General features: G+C 44.5%; 7 protein-coding genes across 10 annotated transcripts; 4 read left to right on the top strand and 3 right to left on the bottom strand.

Annotated features, from left to right (window-relative positions):
- Positions 1-170: 170 nt before the first annotated feature.
- On the bottom strand, positions 171-2,391 carry LOC117584477 (glycoprotein endo-alpha-1,2-mannosidase-like protein). Its single transcript, XM_034273401.1, has 3 exons — positions 1,306-2,391; positions 1,017-1,245; positions 171-955 (listed from the first exon to the last, which is right to left on the bottom strand). The coding sequence occupies exons 1-3, from the start codon at positions 2,283-2,285 to the stop codon at positions 683-685; spliced, it is 1,482 nt and encodes a 493-aa protein (XP_034129292.1). The 5' UTR covers positions 2,286-2,391; the 3' UTR covers positions 171-682.
- Positions 2,392-2,578: 187 nt separating this feature from the next.
- LOC117584480 (ATP-dependent RNA helicase WM6) lies at positions 2,579-5,443 on the bottom strand. The gene is made up of 8 exons (XM_034273405.1): positions 5,319-5,443; positions 4,858-5,112; positions 4,570-4,793; positions 4,323-4,506; positions 4,133-4,251; positions 3,242-3,373; positions 2,760-3,162; positions 2,579-2,689 (listed from the first exon to the last, which is right to left on the bottom strand). The coding sequence occupies exons 2-8, from the start codon at positions 5,054-5,056 to the stop codon at positions 2,676-2,678; spliced, it is 1,275 nt and encodes a 424-aa protein (XP_034129296.1). The 5' UTR covers positions 5,057-5,112; positions 5,319-5,443; the 3' UTR covers positions 2,579-2,675.
- An 85-nt stretch (positions 5,444-5,528) lies between these two features.
- LOC117584476 (lamin Dm0) lies at positions 5,529-9,211 on the top strand. Its single transcript, XM_034273400.1, has 3 exons — positions 5,529-5,655; positions 6,292-6,746; positions 6,824-9,211. The coding sequence occupies exons 2-3, from the start codon at positions 6,299-6,301 to the stop codon at positions 8,224-8,226; spliced, it is 1,851 nt and encodes a 616-aa protein (XP_034129291.1). The 5' UTR covers positions 5,529-5,655; positions 6,292-6,298; the 3' UTR covers positions 8,227-9,211.
- Positions 9,212-9,994: 783 nt separating this feature from the next.
- Positions 9,995-12,595, top strand: LOC117584399 (glucosamine-6-phosphate isomerase). Of its 4 annotated transcripts, none has more exons than XM_034273260.1 (6): positions 9,995-10,013; positions 10,680-10,784; positions 10,846-10,973; positions 11,039-11,580; positions 11,804-11,867; positions 12,436-12,595. In XM_034273260.1, exons 2-5 carry the CDS (start codon positions 10,687-10,689, stop codon positions 11,858-11,860), a joined length of 825 nt encoding a protein of 274 aa, XP_034129151.1. In that variant the 5' UTR covers positions 9,995-10,013; positions 10,680-10,686; the 3' UTR covers positions 11,861-11,867; positions 12,436-12,595. The 4 variants fall into 4 exon arrangements, with proteins under 4 accessions (XP_034129151.1, XP_034129150.1, XP_034129149.1 ...); XM_034273259.1 differs by lacking the exon at positions 9,995-10,013 and adding an exon at positions 10,133-10,315 and having other exon boundaries at positions 11,804-11,872; positions 12,436-12,526; XM_034273258.1 differs by lacking the exon at positions 9,995-10,013 and adding an exon at positions 10,142-10,315.
- A 158-nt stretch (positions 12,596-12,753) lies between these two features.
- Positions 12,754-13,727, bottom strand: LOC117584401. The gene has a single exon (XM_034273264.1). The coding sequence runs from the start codon at positions 13,725-13,727 to the stop codon at positions 12,756-12,758; it is 972 nt and encodes a 323-aa protein (XP_034129155.1). The 3' UTR covers positions 12,754-12,755.
- A 488-nt stretch (positions 13,728-14,215) lies between these two features.
- LOC117584400 lies at positions 14,216-15,392 on the top strand. The gene is made up of 3 exons (XM_034273263.1): positions 14,216-14,376; positions 14,429-14,542; positions 14,593-15,392. Exon 3 carries the CDS (start codon positions 14,636-14,638, stop codon positions 15,287-15,289), a length of 654 nt encoding a protein of 217 aa, XP_034129154.1. The 5' UTR covers positions 14,216-14,376; positions 14,429-14,542; positions 14,593-14,635; the 3' UTR covers positions 15,290-15,392.
- Positions 15,393-17,324: 1,932 nt separating this feature from the next.
- On the top strand, positions 17,325-18,297 carry LOC117584854 (transforming growth factor beta-1-induced transcript 1 protein-like). Its single transcript, XM_034273995.1, has one exon. The coding sequence runs from the start codon at positions 17,531-17,533 to the stop codon at positions 18,089-18,091; it is 561 nt and encodes a 186-aa protein (XP_034129886.1). The 5' UTR covers positions 17,325-17,530; the 3' UTR covers positions 18,092-18,297.
- Positions 18,298-18,435: the final 138 nt, after the last annotated feature.

Here is an 18,435-nt window from a genome sequence, read left to right as displayed (position 1 = left end):
GGGAACACCTTTGACAGCTTTAATGACAGCCTTAATGACAGCACCAAACCAGGGACATGAAATAATCAATATCGGAAAATCGCATCCGCACAAATTTCCTGAATGAAAATTAAGTACCATAAAATTAAGCTCATTCTTCGTGTTTCTTTGGCACTAAACTATTAAAGCTTAGATAAAGTAATTTAATAATATATTTGTTTACTTGTAATAAAGTTAAAATTTGTCAAGTACCAATTGTTTAACAAGTGTTTGTTTTTAGTATAATATCCCGATATAACATTTGATTTGATTTTCTATATATTATGGCATGGAGTTATGTTTATGATATTGTTGTTCCTTCATTCTCCCATCGTTCCCTTATTATTGTTACAATAATCGAAAGCTAATAAAGTTTCCAAAAAATGTGTTGTGGCTCTTCCAGCTATTAGATATTATTTGAGCATACTTAATCCGTTTACTAATTGTTAATCACTACTTAAAGACTTAAAGATATATTGCTTGATCTCTCTATATATATATAATATATATTTATGTATATGTGATGTATATTTGTAAGTAATAGTTGACCCGATATATGGCTATGAAAAGTAATTGTGTGGCCTGCAATCTATAGATGTTCTATATTGCTTCTAAAGTAAATACCGACTTTGCACTAGTATTATCCATTAATGGAAGCTTTTTCTTAGCAAATTGTGCCATTGAGCAGCTCATAACAGTTCTGTGGCGAGCCGGGTGCGGCTGCTGCAGCCGCCTCCTGGCGTGTCTTCAGAAAATTGCCCACCCAATGGGCCGTGAGATCCAAGTACTTGGTCCTCGAACCAGGATTGTAGTCCAGGAAACCGGCACGCGGCATCACCTCCTCAATCTGGCTTCCATCGGGCCAATTGTTATAGCTCGCTATATTGATGAATCCCACATGATTCAGTATAGCCGAACGCCAAGCCACGCCATAATACTGAAAAAGGAAGGTAAAGGGTTCCAATATCCATTCTGCAACCGAGACTTCTCCCACTTACGCGTCCATTGCTGCGATGCCTCTGTATGTCCCCATGACGTGGGAACTTATTTCTTTCCGCAAACCCTGGACCCACTGTCGGCACAAACATCATTTTGTAGGACTGGGCAAAGGATTTCAGATATGACCAGTTCTTCCAGGTGCTGGCAAATACAGCTCCATTGCTGGGCAGTTTGCTGTAGAAGCCATCGAAGCACAACCGACGCATCACATCCGCATGACTCTTGAGTCTATGGAGGATATTTCAATTAACGACCGCAGCTGGAACAGGAACTAGAGTGCCTGCTTACCTTATGTGGCCTATAAAGAAACCATCCAACACGCGCCTTAGTCCATCGGGCTCCACCTGGCCAGGTGTGCGGCATAGAAGTCGCCCCAGGCTGTCGCTCAGCTTGTAGGCATTGCTCACATACAGCACGGGCATGGCTGCTCCTCGCGACTGACTCCACACCCGATAGAAACCGGGCAGGCTGGCGAAGGTTGCAATCTCCTGCAGATGCTGGCGCACATACTCCACACTCTGATTGCCGGCCACGCTCACCTCAAAGGTCACAGTCAGATTATGCTGCGGTGCCAGCTCAATGATTTGATGGAGGAGAGCCGTCTCCGTCGGCTTGCCCGAGCCGCTGCCCGTAAAGCTGAGTATGAGCACGCCAATGCCGCAGCTGCGTATGTTCTCAAAGTGCTGTGAGAGCAACGAGACGCTGGGCTTGTACAGACCCAAGGCCGGATAGAAGGCAGTGTTGAGTATTCGCACCGCCTTTGGTGTTGTCGTCAGGGGCACATCATACGGATGCTCAGCGGGCGGTGGCGGGGGCTTCTTGGACTTGTACCAGGGCACTGGGGCGGTGTAGAAAATATGCACAGCTGTGGTGGCCACCTCCAGTGTGGTGCGCGATTGCTCGGCCTCGTGGTCGTGCTGCTGTTGTTGCTTGATCTGGTCCAGTCGGTTCTGTATGATGCGAGCCTTGATCTTATGCTCATTATACTTTTCCGGCACAATTACACCATTCTCACGCTGCGGCTGGAGCAGAGCCACCGCCGCCGCCACAGCCGGTTGTGGTTTTTGCCCCTGCAATGTCTGCGGCTGCTGATTGTCACCAGGCCGATACGCCCGTGCAATAAATCGTTCGTCCAGCAGCAGCTCGATGGCAGCATTGCGGCCCGTGGAGCCTAGCACAATGATGGTGATTACCAGCAGACCCACAATCGCCAGCAGCAGTACAATCTTCACCTTGCGTCGCGTTTTCACATACTTTTTTAGCAACATTTTCGTTTGCCATTTGCATTTTTTTTTCTCCCCTCACATTCCGTTTTTGAGGTCGCGTTTGGTCTGACTGATGTTTTTCTCCTTCCGTTTCACTGCTGCCTACCGCCAGCCCAAGCCGGAAGCCCCCTATCTATTGCGCATGTCGCAAAACTATTCCAGTCCTCCCTCCAGTCTGTTCCGGCTGGCGATTTCTGCAGAATTTTGTGCAGACAGGAACACATAACAATACGGATTAGTGTTCGTCTGAAAGGTTTTTGTTTTTATTTAGTTATAAAGTAGAGTTTTATAAAAGATTTAGGGGGTTTAGGTTTTATTTGTATCTATTCAATGTGCACTTGTTTCGTTTTTCTTGGGTGGTGTCCGTGGAATTCCTATGCACTCTTAAAAGTTCTAGCGTCCCTCAACTGGAAAAGATACAAAAATAATGATGTAAAATCTGAACAAATCATATTAAGTGTTGTTGCGACAACTTACTGTATGTGGACAAGTCAATCTCCTCTGGGAGCTCACTAATGTTGACATCGAAACGATCCTGTACTTCGTTAAGTATCTTGGCATCGTTATCATCCGAAACGAAGGTGATGGCCAGTCCCTTGGTACCGAAACGACCCGCACGGGCCACACGATGCAGATAAGTGTCGGAATCCTCGGGCATGTCATAGTTGAAGACAATATTCACACGCTCAATGTCCATGCCACGGCCAAACAGATTTGTGGCCACCAAAATACGCTTCTGGAAATCCTTGAATTGCTGATACCGATTCAGTCGCTCCTCTTGGGTCATGCCCCGATGGATGCCAATGGCTGGGAAATTCTGCTCCGTAAGCAACATCGACAGGGCCACACAACGTTGAACCGACTTGACGAATATAACCACCTTTGGGGAAGGGAGGAAAACACCTCAAAGTGTGTGAGCATCGGGGAATAACCTGGCTGTGCAGTTCGTTCCGTTATACCTGGTTAAACTCGAGCACATCGAGCAGCTCGAACAGCTTCTTGTTCTTCTCGTTCTCCTTGAGATTGACGTAATGCTGCTGCAGACCGTGCAGCGTCAGCTTGGCCTCATCATCGACATACACCTCCATGGGCTAGATATATGGGAAATAGAATGTGGCGCAACACATTTTAAAGAGAAAACAATTAGAGGTGGTGAAAGGGAATGCAACTAAAACTAGGCTCGCCTCAAAACATACAACAAAATATGTTTAGAATTTTCTACATACGGCCACGCTACCACCATATCATATCTCATCAACTAGTAGTACTCTGGACCGTGCCGGGACTGCTCCCGGAAGACATAGATAGACAATCAATCAATCAATCAATCACTCTGCGGCGTGAAGTGAAGTGTGCAGCTTGCAGTTGAGCGGCATTCTCTCTCATCTCTCATAACCAGTCCACAGCTGTTGCTCTCTTTCGTTCTTTCTTTTTTTGTTATATTGGTTTTTTGTTTTCCGTTTCGATGGTTGTTAAATCATTGCGATTAGGCGTTTGAATTGTTTCGCGTATTGCAGAAGGATGCATTTGGTTTATGTTATATTTCATTTACGATTGCATTCAACGCGTTTAACCATTTAGAAAATGGTTTATGGCAGTCATTCGGCTAACATTGATTTTGGTTTTTGTTATGCTCACACGAGCTTTGATCGTTTTGGGGTAGATTTACGCGTTTAACCATTTACAAATATGGTGTTGTGGCTTATGTAGCAATTGTGGAGGAGGTTGTACCGGTTACGAATCGATACTGAATAGAGTTTACAAAAATAATAACTAATTGTCGTGATAGCAGTGGATGCGAGGAGAAGTACGAGCAGTTGTTGTTGGGCTATTAACACGTTGATATTTACATCTTGCATAAACTTTTTGCACACGGGACGTATGTCCTTGCTCAATGTAGCAGAGAACATCATCACTTGCTTTCCGTGCGGTGAGCTACGGAAAATTTCCTGCACATCCCTACGCATATCTGTGGGTAGGGGGAAAACAAAATAATTAGAAATTATATTTACAGTTCGGAAATCTTTGCTGAAAACTTACCTAGCTGCTCCAGCATCTTGTCGCACTCGTCGAGTACAAAATGCTTCAAATGCTTCAGATTCAGTTTCTTGTTGCGTATCAGGGCCAGAATGCGGCCTGGGGTGCCAACGACTATATGGGGCGTGCCGCTCTTGAGGGTCTCCTCATCCTTTTGTATGGCCAAACCACCAAAGAACACTGCCACCTAAAATAACCAAATGGTAAGTATAACCAAAGATACGACCCTTTTACCGTGACTCAAACTTACCTTGACTGTGGGCATATACTTGGAGAAACGTTCATACTCCTTGCTAATCTGGAATGCCAGCTCGCGTGTGTGACACATTACCAATACATGACAGGTATTGTTGTCTGCGGGCTCCAGCTGCTGCAGTGTGGCGAGCACAAAGACAGCCGTCTTGCCCATACCGGACTTGGCCTGACAGAGAATGTCCATGCCGAGTACAGCCTGCGGAATACACTCGTGCTGAACTGCAATTGAGTGTGCAAGTCGTGAAAAACTGTACCAGTCAACACGCAGTAGAGGAGCACTTACCTTCGGAAGGATGCTCAAAGCCACAGTCGACAATGGCACGCAAAATTTCTGGTTTTAGCAGAAAATCACGGAAGCCAGAGCTGTGTATGGAGACGTACGTTCCCTTGACATCTTTCTTTGGCGCCTCTTGGTTCTCGACCGCAGTGGTCTCAGTCTGCTCCTCATCCTCGTAGTCGAGAAGATCGTCATTATCAGCCATTTTATTTTACTTTTAGCTTTGTTTCCACTAGCTTAATACAGAATAGCTTTTAAATGCTGCAGGAAAATCAAGAGAAGGAACAGTGTGGGTTACATGTGTTTTTTTCTGTATGAAAAAATGCCGCTTTTTGCGGGACCGGGTGCCGGCGTAAAAATCCGCCATCTTGTTTTCGGCACTTCATGTAATTTGTGTTTCGAAATATCACGAAATACTCCAAATGTTTACTCGGTTATTTGGTATATTAGCTGCCATCTGGACTCACCTTTTGCACACTAATTATCGCTCTAAAATTAAGTTTTTTAATTAATTTTCTAGTCAACAATAAAAAAGACCTTTGACGTGACGCGTGTAGTGAGACCAAGTGGAGTTTCGATAAAACATACCAAAATATACCTTCTGATTTTAAAAATATACCGTAAAGATACCGAGAAAACAAACTACTTAACGTTTTCAAGGCCTGCATATACATCGACTGCAACATCGATAGTTTTCCAATATCGATTTCAAGTTCAGCATCGGCCGCCGCGTTTTTCCTGCAGCGAAATATTTAATTTTCGAATTTGTGCATCTTCTGTTCTCAACTAATTTATAATCCACACGTAAGTTGACTAACTTGTTTCTGCAACATGCTAATTTGGTGAAAATACAAAGTAATTACGTTGAACGGGCTGTGAAAAGTGCACGGCATTTTCACTCAAAACCGAAATGCCCCCCGCCTGCAGCAGCAGCAAAATGCCGCAAATATTGAATGAAAATCGCCATATTGCGGGAAATCTTTGAACGTGTTACGAGGCGTATTGCGGGCTTAATTAAAAAGGGATTACATGCAATTGGTAAAATTCATGTTTAACAGTCACAGCCGCGCCTATTGCCCCACGCCCATAAACAAACGCCGACAAAAACCACTCACTCCACTTTTTCTTCGTCCGCTTTAGTACAGTCGACTGAGTGAAAATGCAAGAGTGTCGGAGTGAAATAGAGATACGGAGAGAGTGTGAGAAAACTAGTTTGATTACATTTTTTTGAGTTGTTTGTCATTTCGGCGGTTCTGTTTTCTGTTTGGAATTTTTTCATATTGTTCTCTCTGCTGCTTTTTTCATTCGTTCCGCGCAAAAATTCAACGAATAGGAAATAAAACAGCTGAAAGCATACGCACGCTCACAGCATATTAAGGTCGCGTTCCGAAGAACCCAGACGAACTCACGTGTTTCTTGTGTTTCTTTCCATTTGCACAGCTCAAAAATGTCGAGCAAATCCCGACGAGCTGGCACCGCCACGCCGCAGCCCGGCAGCACCTCCACCCCACTGCCGCCAAATGTGGGACCCCAGCCTCAGCAGCAGCAGGCCGCCAGCCCTCTCAGCCCCACACGCCACTCCCGCGTGGCCGAGAAGGTGGAGCTGCAGAACCTTAACGACCGTCTGGCCACCTACATTGATCGAGTGCGCAATCTGGAGACGGAGAATACCCGCCTCAGCATCGAGGTTCAGACGAGCCGCGACACCACCACCCGGGAGACATCGAACCTCAAGAGCATGTATGAGAAGGAGTTGCTCGATATGCGCAAGATGGTGGATGAGACGGCACGCGAAAAGGCTCGCATCGAGATCGACTGTAAGCGTTTGTGGGAGGAGAACGAGAATCTCAAGGCCAGGGATGCCAAGTTCACCAAGGAGTGCAGCACGGCCGAGGGTGAGTTTGCTGCAGCAACCGCATCGATTGCATTCAATTGAATCTAAATTAATATCAACCCTCTCTTGCGTTTCCAGCCAATGCCCGCATGTACGAGTCGCGTGCCAATGAATATAACAACAAATACAACCAGGCCGTTGCCGAGCGAAAGAAGGCTCTTGATGAACTGAATCAGCTTAAAAATGATTTTGAACGTGTTCGCAAGCAGTTGGAGGAAGCGCGCAGCCACTTGGAGGCTGAGACACTGACTCGCGTCGATCTGGAGAACACCATACAGAGCCTTCGCGAGGAGCTGTCCTTCAAGGACCAGATTCATGTCCAAGAGATCAACGACTCTCGTCGCATACGCCAGACGGAGTACAGCGAGATCGACGGCCGACTCTCGTCCGAGTACGATGCCAAGCTTAAGCAATCGCTACAGGATCTGCGTGCACAGTACGAGGAACAGATGCGCATTAATCGCTATGACATCGAGACCTTGTACGAGGACAAGATCCGCCGCTTGAATGAGACCGCTCTTCGCACCAACAGCTCGACGCACAAGTCCCTCGAGGAGCAGCGCTCTACTCGTGTGCGCATTGACTCGCTCAATGCAAAGATCAACGATTTGGAGCAGACCAATGCCGCGCTGAACAGTCGCGTACGCGAGCTGGAGCAACAGCTGGACAACGATCGCGATCGTCACTGCCAGGAGGTGGCACTGCTCGAGAAGGAGCTCATCCGTTTGCGCGACGAGATATCCCAGCAGCTGCAGGAGTACCAGGACCTTATGGACATCAAGGTTTCGCTAGATTTGGAAATAGCCGCCTACGACAAGCTGCTCATGGGCGAGGAGCATCGCCTGAACATCACCCCATCCAATACGGCCACCGTTCAGTCCTTCAGTCAATCGTTGCGCAGCAGCACCCGTGCCACTCCCTCGCGCCGCACACCATCCGGTGCGCTGAAGCGTAAGCGTACTATTGTGGACGAGACGGAGGATCGCAGCGTCTCCGACTTCTATGTGTCGGCCAGTGCCAAGGGCAATATTGAGATTAAGGAAATCGATCCGGAGGGAAAATTCGTCAAGCTATTCAACAAGGGCAACGAGGAGGTGGCCATTGGCGGCTGGCAGCTCCAGCGCATGGTCAACGAGAGCGGGCCATCGACCACGTACAAGTTCCATCGATCCGTGAAGATCGATGCTAATGCGTTTGTTACCGTTTGGTCGGCGGACACCAAAGCCTCGCACGAGCCGCCCTCTAATATTGTGATGAAGCAACAAAAGTGGATAGCCGGCGACAATACCAAGACGATTCTGCTGAATAATGACGGTGAAACTGTAGCCAATTTGGATCGCATCAAGCGCATTGTCTCCACCCATGTCTCATCGTCCCGACTGAGTCGCCGTCGTAGTATCACCGCTGTCGATGGCAACGAGCAGCTCTACCATCAGCAGGGTGATCCCCATCAGTCAGCAGAGAAGTGCGCCATTATGTAATCCATTGCGAGCGCGCAAAGCAGACAGACAGACACACACAGCAGTAGCACTCAAAACACACACAGAGACAGATTTGTAGTAATACTAAGTTATTTTTTTGTGGCCCTTTTCGCCGATAATTTAATCAAGAAACATTTGTGTTGATCTGCTGTAATACTTCGTCTTCAGAAAACCATCCCCCCCACCCAATCCAACCCATGTTTTCCGTTTCCATTATATGTGCTTCCCTTTTATAACTTTCCGCTCTTAATTCACCTTTTTTAAGTTTCAAAGTTCTACGTTTTGTGTGTTCCCCCCACCGTTTAAAGACATTCATAAACTTTATTTTTTGTAAGCTTTATTTGGTATATATTTTAATCGGTTAATACTGATCGTGTATGCCATATAGAACATACATATAATCAACACACACCTAACCCCACACACTTTTTGTATTTGTGCCATGAAGTACATTGAAGATATTGGTAGATACCAATATGTTTGATGGACTTCTTGGGTGCAGTCCTCTTTCTCCATAAGCAATTAAAATATATATTTAAGAAAACAACAACAACAACGAGCAAAACAATTAACAAGAAACAAAATAGAAGCTCCTGACAACAAAAATATTTATTTAAGTATTTTTTGTACAATCCGCATAAAATACAAACAATATTACTTTATATACTAAAATAACAGATAATACATACGAAATCAGACAAGAAGCCCGGAAATATATATATATTTTTAAAGATTGGGATCCGCCTACATCCAGGCCCAGAAAGACACTCGACGCTTGTGCTTCCTGCAACCGCTTCTAGAACAAAAATTACTAAACAGTAAAATACAATAACGAAAAGCAACAACAACAAACAAAAAGTACAATAAGAACGAAAAAAAATAAAATCGTACAGCTCAGCGATGCGTCGCATTAAGTAGGGATGTGGCGTGGCCGCTCCCAAAAATTCATCAACGCTCCCACACAACAAACTATTTTAAAAGAAAAGATGAGAAAAAATGTGCAGAACGAAACGTAATCTATAAGTACATTTATGTTTATGTATGTATGTAATTTTCTATTTGATAAAACAACAAAAATAAAGAAAACCCATGTTTAATGAACAAAATGTATGCCTTGTATTTGGTATTCTATAGAAGGACGTCCCATTAACGAGTCAAACTGTAACCAGTTTGACCAAAAACTAGCTTGAGTGAAGACTCGAGCATATCTGGCCGAAAGTGAACAAAAAATATTCCACTGATATAACCAATATGCCTTATAAACGTTCATGTCTGTAGGGTGTGCATTTCACTCTCCCATTGGCCCTTTTTCGTCTTTTCTTTAGCATGTTCCTTCGCCGCAAAGAGCTATTTTTGGATTTTAAATTCGTATGTGTATGTGTATATGCTGGCGGGCGATGTTGTAACCAAGTCTCACTCAAAAATAGGTATAATTGAGTGACTTATCGATAGATCAAAGTGCTTAATGCGATGCCATTGGGCATAGATGTAAATAAACCATATAAATTTTGACTAGCTTATATAGATAAATAATTGTCTATAAATTGAATAGCAAACCACACTTGACGACCCTAAAAACGCTCGATTGCCGGCAAAAAAGCATTCAACATTTTCAGAAGAGGGAGGAAGGAAGATAATTTCGGTATATTTCTGACAGTCATGCGGTATATATTATCGATAAGTCCGCGGCCACACTGGTAAGTTCATTCAACTGCATTGGTTCTGATGGGGCGGGGAAATGAAGTGACGTTTCAATGATAACCTGCGATAACAGAAAGTATCTCAAGGTTAGCTTGCTGCAAGTTCTTTTGTTTTCATTGCAATTATGCCTGTACTTGCCTTTATCGGACAAGCCAGAGAGCGCCGGAGTAGCAACCGCAAACGCAAGCTAATCGCCGCTCAAACGCAATGCATAAATTGGCAGCCAAATTGAAACAGCAGGCAACAGTCTCGTTTGGACTCGCTCGCCCCAAGTACGACGACGCGCCTGACATCGTCAAGTGCCCGCAGAAATATTGTATATATATATAGCTACGCCTCTATTTGAGTAATAAATAAGCAGCTGTTTGCATTAACGAGCGTTTTGGAGGTGAGTGAGCTGAGCAGTGTCCGTGAAACTCAAGTGTAGTTGGCTGCCATTTTTCGAGTAAGAATGAAAGTGTTTAATGTGTGCGGCCAGCTACATAAATAGGTTAATTACCAATAATCGGACTGGCTTATCACTTTCATTGAACAACAGGAGAAAAATGTTGGCAATCTTCATAACCGCCTGGACTCTCTCTCTCTCTCTCTCTCTCTATCTTAATCTCGGCGATAAGTGATTGTTTTCAGCCCCGTTCATAGATTGTTTTCGGATTTGTTTTCGTTTCATTCCATTCAGTTTGCTCCTCCCGGCAGTACACTTTCTTTCAACCTTAAAACTCGTCTGAATATTCTATTCAAAATTATTTTAGCTAAAAAATGAGATTGGTTATATTGGAAACGAGCCAATCGGTTGGCAAGTGGGCAGCCAAGTATGTGATGAAGCGCATCAATGACTTCCAGCCGGGTCCCAACAGGTAAGCGATGCCCACATTCCACATGAAATGACAGCTAACGATAGGAATTTCTGTTTTGTAGATACTTTGTGCTTGGTCTGCCCACTGGATCCACTCCGCTGGGCATGTACAAGGAGCTCATCGAGTTCCACAAGCAGGGAAAGGTCTCCTTTAAGTATGTGAAGACCTTCAATATGGACGAGTATGTGGGTGAGTCCTTGGCAGCTGCGAATATGTACGAAAATGAACATTCTAAATACGATATCCATTCACAGGTCTACCCAGAGATCACCAGGAGAGCTATCACTTCTTTATGTGGCACAACTTCTTCAAGCACATCGACATCGAGCCACAAAATGTTCACATATTGAATGGTAATGCCCCAGATCTGGTGGCCGAGTGCGACAAGTTCGAGGAGCAGATCAGGGAAGCCGGCGGCGTGGAGCTGTTTATTGGCGGCATTGGTCCCGATGGTCATATCGCCTTCAATGAGCCCGGATCGTCGCTGGTCTCCCGGACGCGTGTGAAGACCTTGGCGCAGGATACGCTGGAGGCGAATGCCCGCTTCTTCGACAATGACATGAGCAAGGTACCCAAGCAGGCACTCACCGTTGGCGTTGGCACTGTGATGGACTCCAAGGAGGTGATGATTCTCATAACGGGCGCCCACAAGGCCTTTGCTCTTTACAAGGCCATCGAGGAGGGCGTCAACCATATGTGGACGGTCAGCGCCTTCCAGCAGCATGCCAACACTCTGATGATCTGCGACGAGGATGCCACGCTGGAGCTGCGTGTTAAGACTGTCAAGTACTTCAAGGTATGCCCGCCCTCGACCCCATCCTCTGTAGAAACTTGGGCTTAGTTTGGTATGTGGGAAGACGATAAAGGTGCTGGGATTGTTAACCCAATTAGAGGCGCTTGCACTAGTTAACTTTTAAGGGCTTTAATGGTTGCAGTTTCACGAGTATACGACCTGATTAAATTAAAGTAAACAGAACTTTGTTAATGCCTGTCTGGCATTCAATTTGACAATTTCACAGGGCATTCTGCGCGATATAGACGAAGGCGCCGCTCTGCAGGATGCTTACAAAAATTGAGATATGAGTAAGGTATCACCTACCCCTGACTAGCACTTAGATTCCACACTTTATATGTATATATTCCATTTCAATTGAGTATATTAAATTAATGTAATGCTTGCAAACAAATTCTAGATGATTAAGATAAATGAAATTTAAGACTGCTACTAGTCTAGACAGTTCAAAAACGCCAAAGATATGGAAAATCGAGACCAAATACTTACAATTATTGTCTACATGATGTACGAAAGGTGCCAAAAATTAATGAATATAAAAACTATTCGGAAATCGGAAGGAAACCCTGGAACCTAGCTGAAATTTCAAATGTTTTTTTCAACATTCAAAATATTGCAGAAATTTAAAACAAATAAACAAACTTAATAAATGTTTGGCTCTTGTACTTATGTTATAATAAACTATAAATTATAGGGCCAAAAATGTAGAAAGCATTTTAGAAATGTTTGTTTAAAATACACAAAATAAAAAATGAATTAGATATATATAGGGATACCTTTCCAAACTAAGTACAAATTCTCATATAAATTTCTCACACAAATTCGAAAACTATTTCCATTAATTTAACATATTTTCAGAGCCTAATGGACGTGCATTCCAAGTTAATAGAGCAACAGATGACGACGTAACAAATCCTTTCAAGAAAGAACCTTATGTGGATAGCATCTCCAACAGAGATCACATTTTTTTTATCAACCCGCTTAGAAATTTAGTATTAAAGTCAAATTTTTAAAACAATTTCCCTGCCGTGTAAATCTTACAAACATTTTCATTTTTATATGTGTTTTAATTGTTTATACAATTTTTGTAACGAATCTTGAAATATAAATATAAAGTTTATACAAAAAGTGAGATCCTAGAAGAAAAGTGCCTGGCTATGCCAATTACTCGTCCAAGCTCAATGCCCGCCCAGTATCTGTTTGTCGGTGTAGACAAACTCCTCGTGATCCTCGATGAGGCGAAACAGTTCCTTGGCATAGAAAATCGAGCGTACCGACTCCTCCAGTATGAGCTGATGGTTCTGGACAGCACGGCGCACCTGCTCGTGTATGAACATTTCCTCCAAGCGCTTGGCCCGCTGCGTGAGCCGACAGGCCTCGTTGTTTCTCAGCCTCACTTGTCCGGCTGTCAGACGGCACTCCACTGCGGGCTGATGGCGGGCCGCATTGTTGTGGTAGCTGCAGATATCACTGATGACGCTGGCATTCACATTGAAGATGCCCTCAGCGGCACTGATCACGGTCTTGCACACGGCCGGCGAGCAAATCATCTCCCGCTTTAGATTCTCGCAGATCAGCTGCTGGAGCACAGTCTGGCGGGCGGGTCTCAGGAAGCCACGTCGAATGTACCGCCGTCCGATCTTCTCGCGCATTGGACGAAAGTTGAAGACCTGCGTGCCCCAGACCTTGCCGCGTACCGGCTTCTTGGTTTTTCGGCCACATCTGGATTCGCGGAACAGTTGACGCTTCACCCGCTTCAGGCTCTCGATCTTCTTTGTGATGCGCTCGGGCTGCAGGCAACTATCCACCTGATGCCACAGCTCGGAAGGTGTGGCCAGCGAGGTACTCGAATTGGCCCAGTACAACTTGTGGACCAGACCGTTCATCAAATACAGCTGCCGTATGCACTCGTTGAGGAAACTTCTCTTGGTGGGGCTCTGGAAGTTGGGCGGATTGTTCAGGATATAGTGATCCCGCTTGTAAACGACACAATAGCCATAGCCAGGCTCTCCACGCAGTGCTCCTGGACGCTGGTACACAATCAACTGCTGGTCCTTATAGTCAATCGGCGAGTTGAATATGAAGATCTGATTGTGTGCCTCGTTGGGCGTGCGGTACATCAGCAACTGCTTGGTCTGTACTTTGTCCATGGCTGATAAGAGTCGATAAGCGAGTGATGTGGCTGTGGTCACGCGCTGGTGCTTAAATATCGCTGGCCAGGACTGTGGCAGGTAGCAGGATACAAGAATACTCTAATGACCTGACCAACCTTTCAATCCTGTCAGTTCGTGTTACGACATTCAGGTCAGCTCTTTTGGGTTTATCCTCTTATCCGTAAGTTTAGGCTTTTACCTGATGCTTGCAGCTGTTCTTGGGATGCACAGATATCGGGAGGATTGTATTGTCAGCCAATTTGCATTAGTTTGAGGATGTTGATAAATATTTAAGGTATTAGTTTGAGAGTTTAAAAGTTATTCTACGAGCCACTCCTAGCATTTCGTCATACAAACATCGAGCAACCCAAGCTTATGTCTTGTTTTTCAGTCCGTTGATCCGAAGTTCAACTTTAATCAACTTTAATCCGAAGTTCAACTTTAATCAAAGTGTGCAAGGAGTTTTGTTTCAGCAAAACTCACTTTATACACTTCAAGAGTATATTCCTTAACTCCGAAACATTCTTAGTTGTGTCTGAGTCTATAAGAATTTCAAAGGACAAGACACCAGACTGCCAGGTCAAAGCTACACGAAGTAAAATTCCAACTGCAATTACGGGCCCAGGTAGATCGTCCTAACTTTTGGGTAAGTTTATAAAAGAGGTTGGATAGGCACGGGCTTATGTAACGGCATTTAGTCAACGATAGGTAATCCGTGCCAGGTGTTACCCAGGCAGGACATGAAAGAAAGCGAACCCATCGAGTGGTATAAACAGGTAAAGCTCCTCGCGTGATCTAGGTACAGCATACAGGTAGTACACAACACTTATGCTTTTCACACATAAAACGGAGTGGACAACAGTTGCAGCTGACACAAGCAACTGAACCAGCGAATCAGCCACAACATGGGCAACGTTATGGACCGCAAGGTATCACCCACGCCTACGCCGACTCCCATCGATGCCAAGCCAAGGGAACCAGAAAAAGTGGAAGAGAAAAAGGATGCACCCAAGCTCGACACAAATCTTGCGCTGCAATTGTTCTGCTATCGCCAGCAGTTGTCGGGCAAGAATCATCATATGATGAAGTGGGCCACATCCAAGCTGCTGCTCACCGAGAAGCTGCTCAAGCTGCAGCAGACATATCGTCCCTTGGCTCCCCGTTTTCCCTGGGATAATTATGAGGCAACGATGCTAACGCAGGATGTCGATGTAGATGTAGATGGCGATGAGGAGAATAGAGCTCCCAACAATGATGACCTGTCCCGAGAGCTGACCACTCTCAAGAACTATCGCATGGAATTACGCGAAATTATTATTAAGGTGGCACAGAAAAAGAAGACAAAGAATTCACAGAAGAAATTGAAGCGTTTAACTCGTCGCACATTGATCTCCTCGAAGAAGCCCAGCAACAAGGCACATCGCAAGCCGCAGTACAACGAATGGCTGCTGGGTGAAGATGAGCCAGAATGTCCCCTTCAAGCAGACTCTCTACAGCCATCCGCGCAGGTGGATTCAGATCAGAGTTACGTGCACCCTGACGTTATCACCATAGACTGATCCCCCACACGGATCGAACTGAACATAGACCCTAGTTTTAGTTTAATTAGCTAATTTAGTCGTTACACTAATTCTAGTTGTACATAAAAACTGTTTTTATTTCCATTAAATTAAAACCCAACTATGCAATCGCATTCCATTTGACATACTGACTGGCCAACCGAGCCTGAGGCACTCTGGCCCAAATCAAAGTTCAATGCGCCGCTGGCGTCCCTTTTATCGCTTGTTTGTTGTTCCTGGATTCCTGGCTGCCCATTGAACCCTTAATACATACATAATTAAACTGACTCGACTGCGAAAGCCAGTAAATGATTGCGTCAACTGCCGCTTTGGTGTACTGGTTCCCGTTTGCTGCTCCTGATCCTGCTCTCGATTTACTATGCTCGGCCTTTGGGGTGATTCTTTTTTTAATTTACTTGATTTTAAATAGTTAAGGGAGACTCAAGCTGTAGCCTATATTCAAGTAAGGTTCCCAATTCCCCAAGTCTTCTCTCTGTGTAAATCACTCAAAACCAGTTGATAATTTTATAACTTCTAAGTCTTCGCTGACAAGCGAAATGTAACCCAAAAATGCACACATACATATTTCATAATATTATATCCCCTAAATCTCCACTGTCTGTGATAAACTGACACAACCCATTTCAGCACTTTCCTAATCTAATCTGTTGACTAATTAAATTTTGGAAAAAAATAACGCTCCCAAGTGCAGGGAGGGAAACGCGTCGTCGCAGCTCAACCCAAATAAATGATTGTGGGTCATGCAACTGCGCTGGTTGGTAATTACCAACTGAAGTTGGAGGGATATTTATGTTGCCCCAAGGGGCAGCAGCTACACTTTGAACTTGTCCCAGAAACGTGCCAAAAAGTTGCACCATTTGGAGCAATTAAAAAGTGCTAAACGAACAACTTGCAATTATCGCACATAAACATGGTGTAATATTTAATAAAATAATTATTTATGTGCCTAGGCCAGGTCAGCCTGCATGCGGAGTTGGAGTTGGAGAGGCACACGCACTCCGCATACGCAGACATCTGTAGATGCGACGCCATTCCCATCCTGACACAAATTCCCTTTCAACTTACACAACAAGCACTCCTCCATCGGGTCCAAATGGCATCCAAATGGGGGCACCCGCTGCAATTTGGAATTCCTTGCAGCGCATCAAAGCGCAAAACCAAATTGTGACATGTCCTGGCAGCAATACTCCCACTCCTACTTCCACAAACAATGCCTTGCCCCATCGGGTTGGGGTAACAAAAGAAGTGGCACATGCCACACGATGGCCCTTTTGGGGTGCCAGGAACCACCCTCATAGACCAGGTCCTCTGCTCTTGCCACTTCCACGCATGTGTAGCGGGGTGTTAATTGCCGACTAAGCGGAAGCTCCTAAGAATTTCTTTTTTAATTAAATTGTTTTCATCTAAATGTAGAAAAATATTTTATTAATTGCAAACATTTTTAGCAGCGCCTTCTAGGAATTGCCATCTCTCGCTTTAGCTTTCGAGAGTGGGTTGAGGGTTGTGCAACCCTTAAGGCATATTTTCTACGCTTTCTATACCATCTTAAGGCAATTTGTTAATGGTCGATGGTGTGACTAATTCAAGAGTTTGAATTTCAAAGGAAAGCAAGTCATAAATTATTTATAAAAAAAAAGAAAAAGAACTCTGAGCAACCACCAAAACATGTGATGGTGGGAAATTTAGATGATGATGCTACCACAACGTTCTTGCAAGTTTAGGAATGTTCAATTGAAGCTTAAGCACAGCATAAATATGCTTTATTCATAGTCTTACTAAAATAAAATTATATTGCTTGATTTTCTATTAAACATGAAAAACAATACATATTTTTAATTCAATTTTAAATCCCTGTATTCTGAAGTATAAATGCTCCTGAAACGTCAAACTGTTGTCGTACATTTTCCAAACCCAGTAGGCCATTCCATCAGATTGTTTGCATCTCAAACGTAGCTCCATCGGTTCATGTGGAAATATTTCATTCAGTTTCCGAGTCTCGCCAAATTCACACGTTCTGTTTTCGCTCTGTAAATACAAAAACAAAAAATAAAATTAACAAAAAAATTTGTATACTCAGTCTGAGTATTTCTGTGAGATATTTGTCATCTTTCGTTCTGTTTGGAAATCGGAAAATAAATCGCAGAAGACTGAAGGGAGTCAACCCACAACTTTGAAAAATAAGAGACCGACACAGCAACTAAAATTCAATTGTACAGGAAAATGGAAACCGTCAAACAAACCGCCAAGATGAATGAGAAAATATTGTGCCACAAGTGCCGCGGTGCCATTAACAAGCGGATGATCACTGCTTTGGGCAGGACCTGGCATCCGGAACACTTCAATTGCCGCCACTGCGATACGCCGATTGACGACGCCGCCTTCAACATCCAGGAGGGAGAGCCCGTCTGCTCCGAGTGCTTCAAGAGGCTGTACACCCACAACTGTGCCGGCTGCAAGCAGCCGATCTTGGAGCGCACAGTCGTGGCCATGGGCGAGAACTGGCATGAGGAATGCTTCTGCTGTGATGGGGCCTGCAAGAAGCCGCTGGCCAGCCAGCCTTTCTTCGAGCGGGAAGGAAAACCCTACTGCAAGCAGGACTTCGAGACCCTCTTCGCCACCAAGTGTGCCAGGTGCGAGAAGCCCATCACCGATAAGGCCGTCGTCGCCATGGACAACAAGTGGCACCGCGACTGCTTCCGCTGCACTCGCTGCAGCAATCCCATTACCACGACGAGCTTCACCATCATAGCGGACAAGCCGATCTGTCCCGGCTGCCTGTAATGAGCATTGAATTGATCAACCAAGGATGCATCCACATTGCGCACACACCTCACATAAGCGGATTGAAATTGCTGCACACGCTCAACAATAACAATAGCAATGCATTTATAGTTTAATGTTCGTTTCAGAGTTGAACAATTTGAAATTATAAATGCTTGCATCTTCACACTCATTGAAGGCTGCTGCTGGCAAAATACAAACAAACATTTTTGCTGCCAACCCTTGACATTAATCACAATAAAATCACACTACACTAAAACATAAGACACAACAAATAAACAAGAAAAATATATATCAAATGCAGTTTTTCTATACATATATTGTAATTTGGCAGTTGAGAGTAC

Source organism: Drosophila guanche, unplaced genomic scaffold, assembly GCF_900245975.1.
Source record: "Drosophila guanche unplaced genomic scaffold, DGUA_6, whole genome shotgun sequence".
Lineage (NCBI taxonomy): Eukaryota > Metazoa > Arthropoda > Insecta > Diptera > Drosophilidae > Drosophila > Drosophila guanche.
Note: the sequence above shows the minus strand (reverse complement) of the source record. Positions and strands in the feature narration are given on the sequence as shown.

Bases quoted from the DNA above. Each gene is read 5' to 3' on its own strand.
- LOC117584477 (XM_034273401.1), bottom strand. From the start codon at position 2,285: ATGTTGCTAAAAAAGTATGTGAAAACGCGACGCAAGGTGAAGATTGTA. The intron at 1,246-1,305 runs GTAAGCAGGCAC...TATCCTCCATAG, and splicing joins TTCTTTATAGGCCACATAAG to ACTCAAGAGTCATGCGGATG. The intron at 956-1,016 runs GTAAGTGGGAGA...TTCCTTTTTCAG, and splicing joins GGCATCGCAGCAATGGACGC to TATTATGGCGTGGCTTGGCG.
- LOC117584480 (XM_034273405.1), bottom strand. From the start codon at position 5,056: ATGGCTGATAATGACGATCTTCTCGACTACGAGGATGAGGAGCAGACT. The intron at 4,794-4,857 runs GTAAGTGCTCCT...ACTCAATTGCAG, and splicing joins CTTTGAGCATCCTTCCGAAG to TTCAGCACGAGTGTATTCCG. The intron at 3,374-4,132 runs GTAAATATCAAC...CCATATATCTAG, and splicing joins GCAAAAAGTTTATGCAAGAT to CCCATGGAGGTGTATGTCGA.
- LOC117584476 (XM_034273400.1), top strand. From the start codon at position 6,299: ATGTCGAGCAAATCCCGACGAGCTGGCACCGCCACGCCGCAGCCCGGC. The intron at 6,747-6,823 runs GTGAGTTTGCTG...TTGCGTTTCCAG, and splicing joins GGAGTGCAGCACGGCCGAGG to CCAATGCCCGCATGTACGAG.
- LOC117584399 (XM_034273260.1), top strand. From the start codon at position 10,687: ATGAGATTGGTTATATTGGAAACGAGCCAATCGGTTGGCAAGTGGGCA. The intron at 10,974-11,038 runs GTGAGTCCTTGG...ATCCATTCACAG, and splicing joins CAATATGGACGAGTATGTGG to GTCTACCCAGAGATCACCAG. The intron at 11,581-11,803 runs GTATGCCCGCCC...ACAATTTCACAG, and splicing joins AGACTGTCAAGTACTTCAAG to GGCATTCTGCGCGATATAGA.
- LOC117584401 (XM_034273264.1), bottom strand. From the start codon at position 13,727: ATGGACAAAGTACAGACCAAGCAGTTGCTGATGTACCGCACGCCCAAC.
- LOC117584400 (XM_034273263.1), top strand. From the start codon at position 14,636: ATGGGCAACGTTATGGACCGCAAGGTATCACCCACGCCTACGCCGACT.
- LOC117584854 (XM_034273995.1), top strand. From the start codon at position 17,531: ATGGAAACCGTCAAACAAACCGCCAAGATGAATGAGAAAATATTGTGC.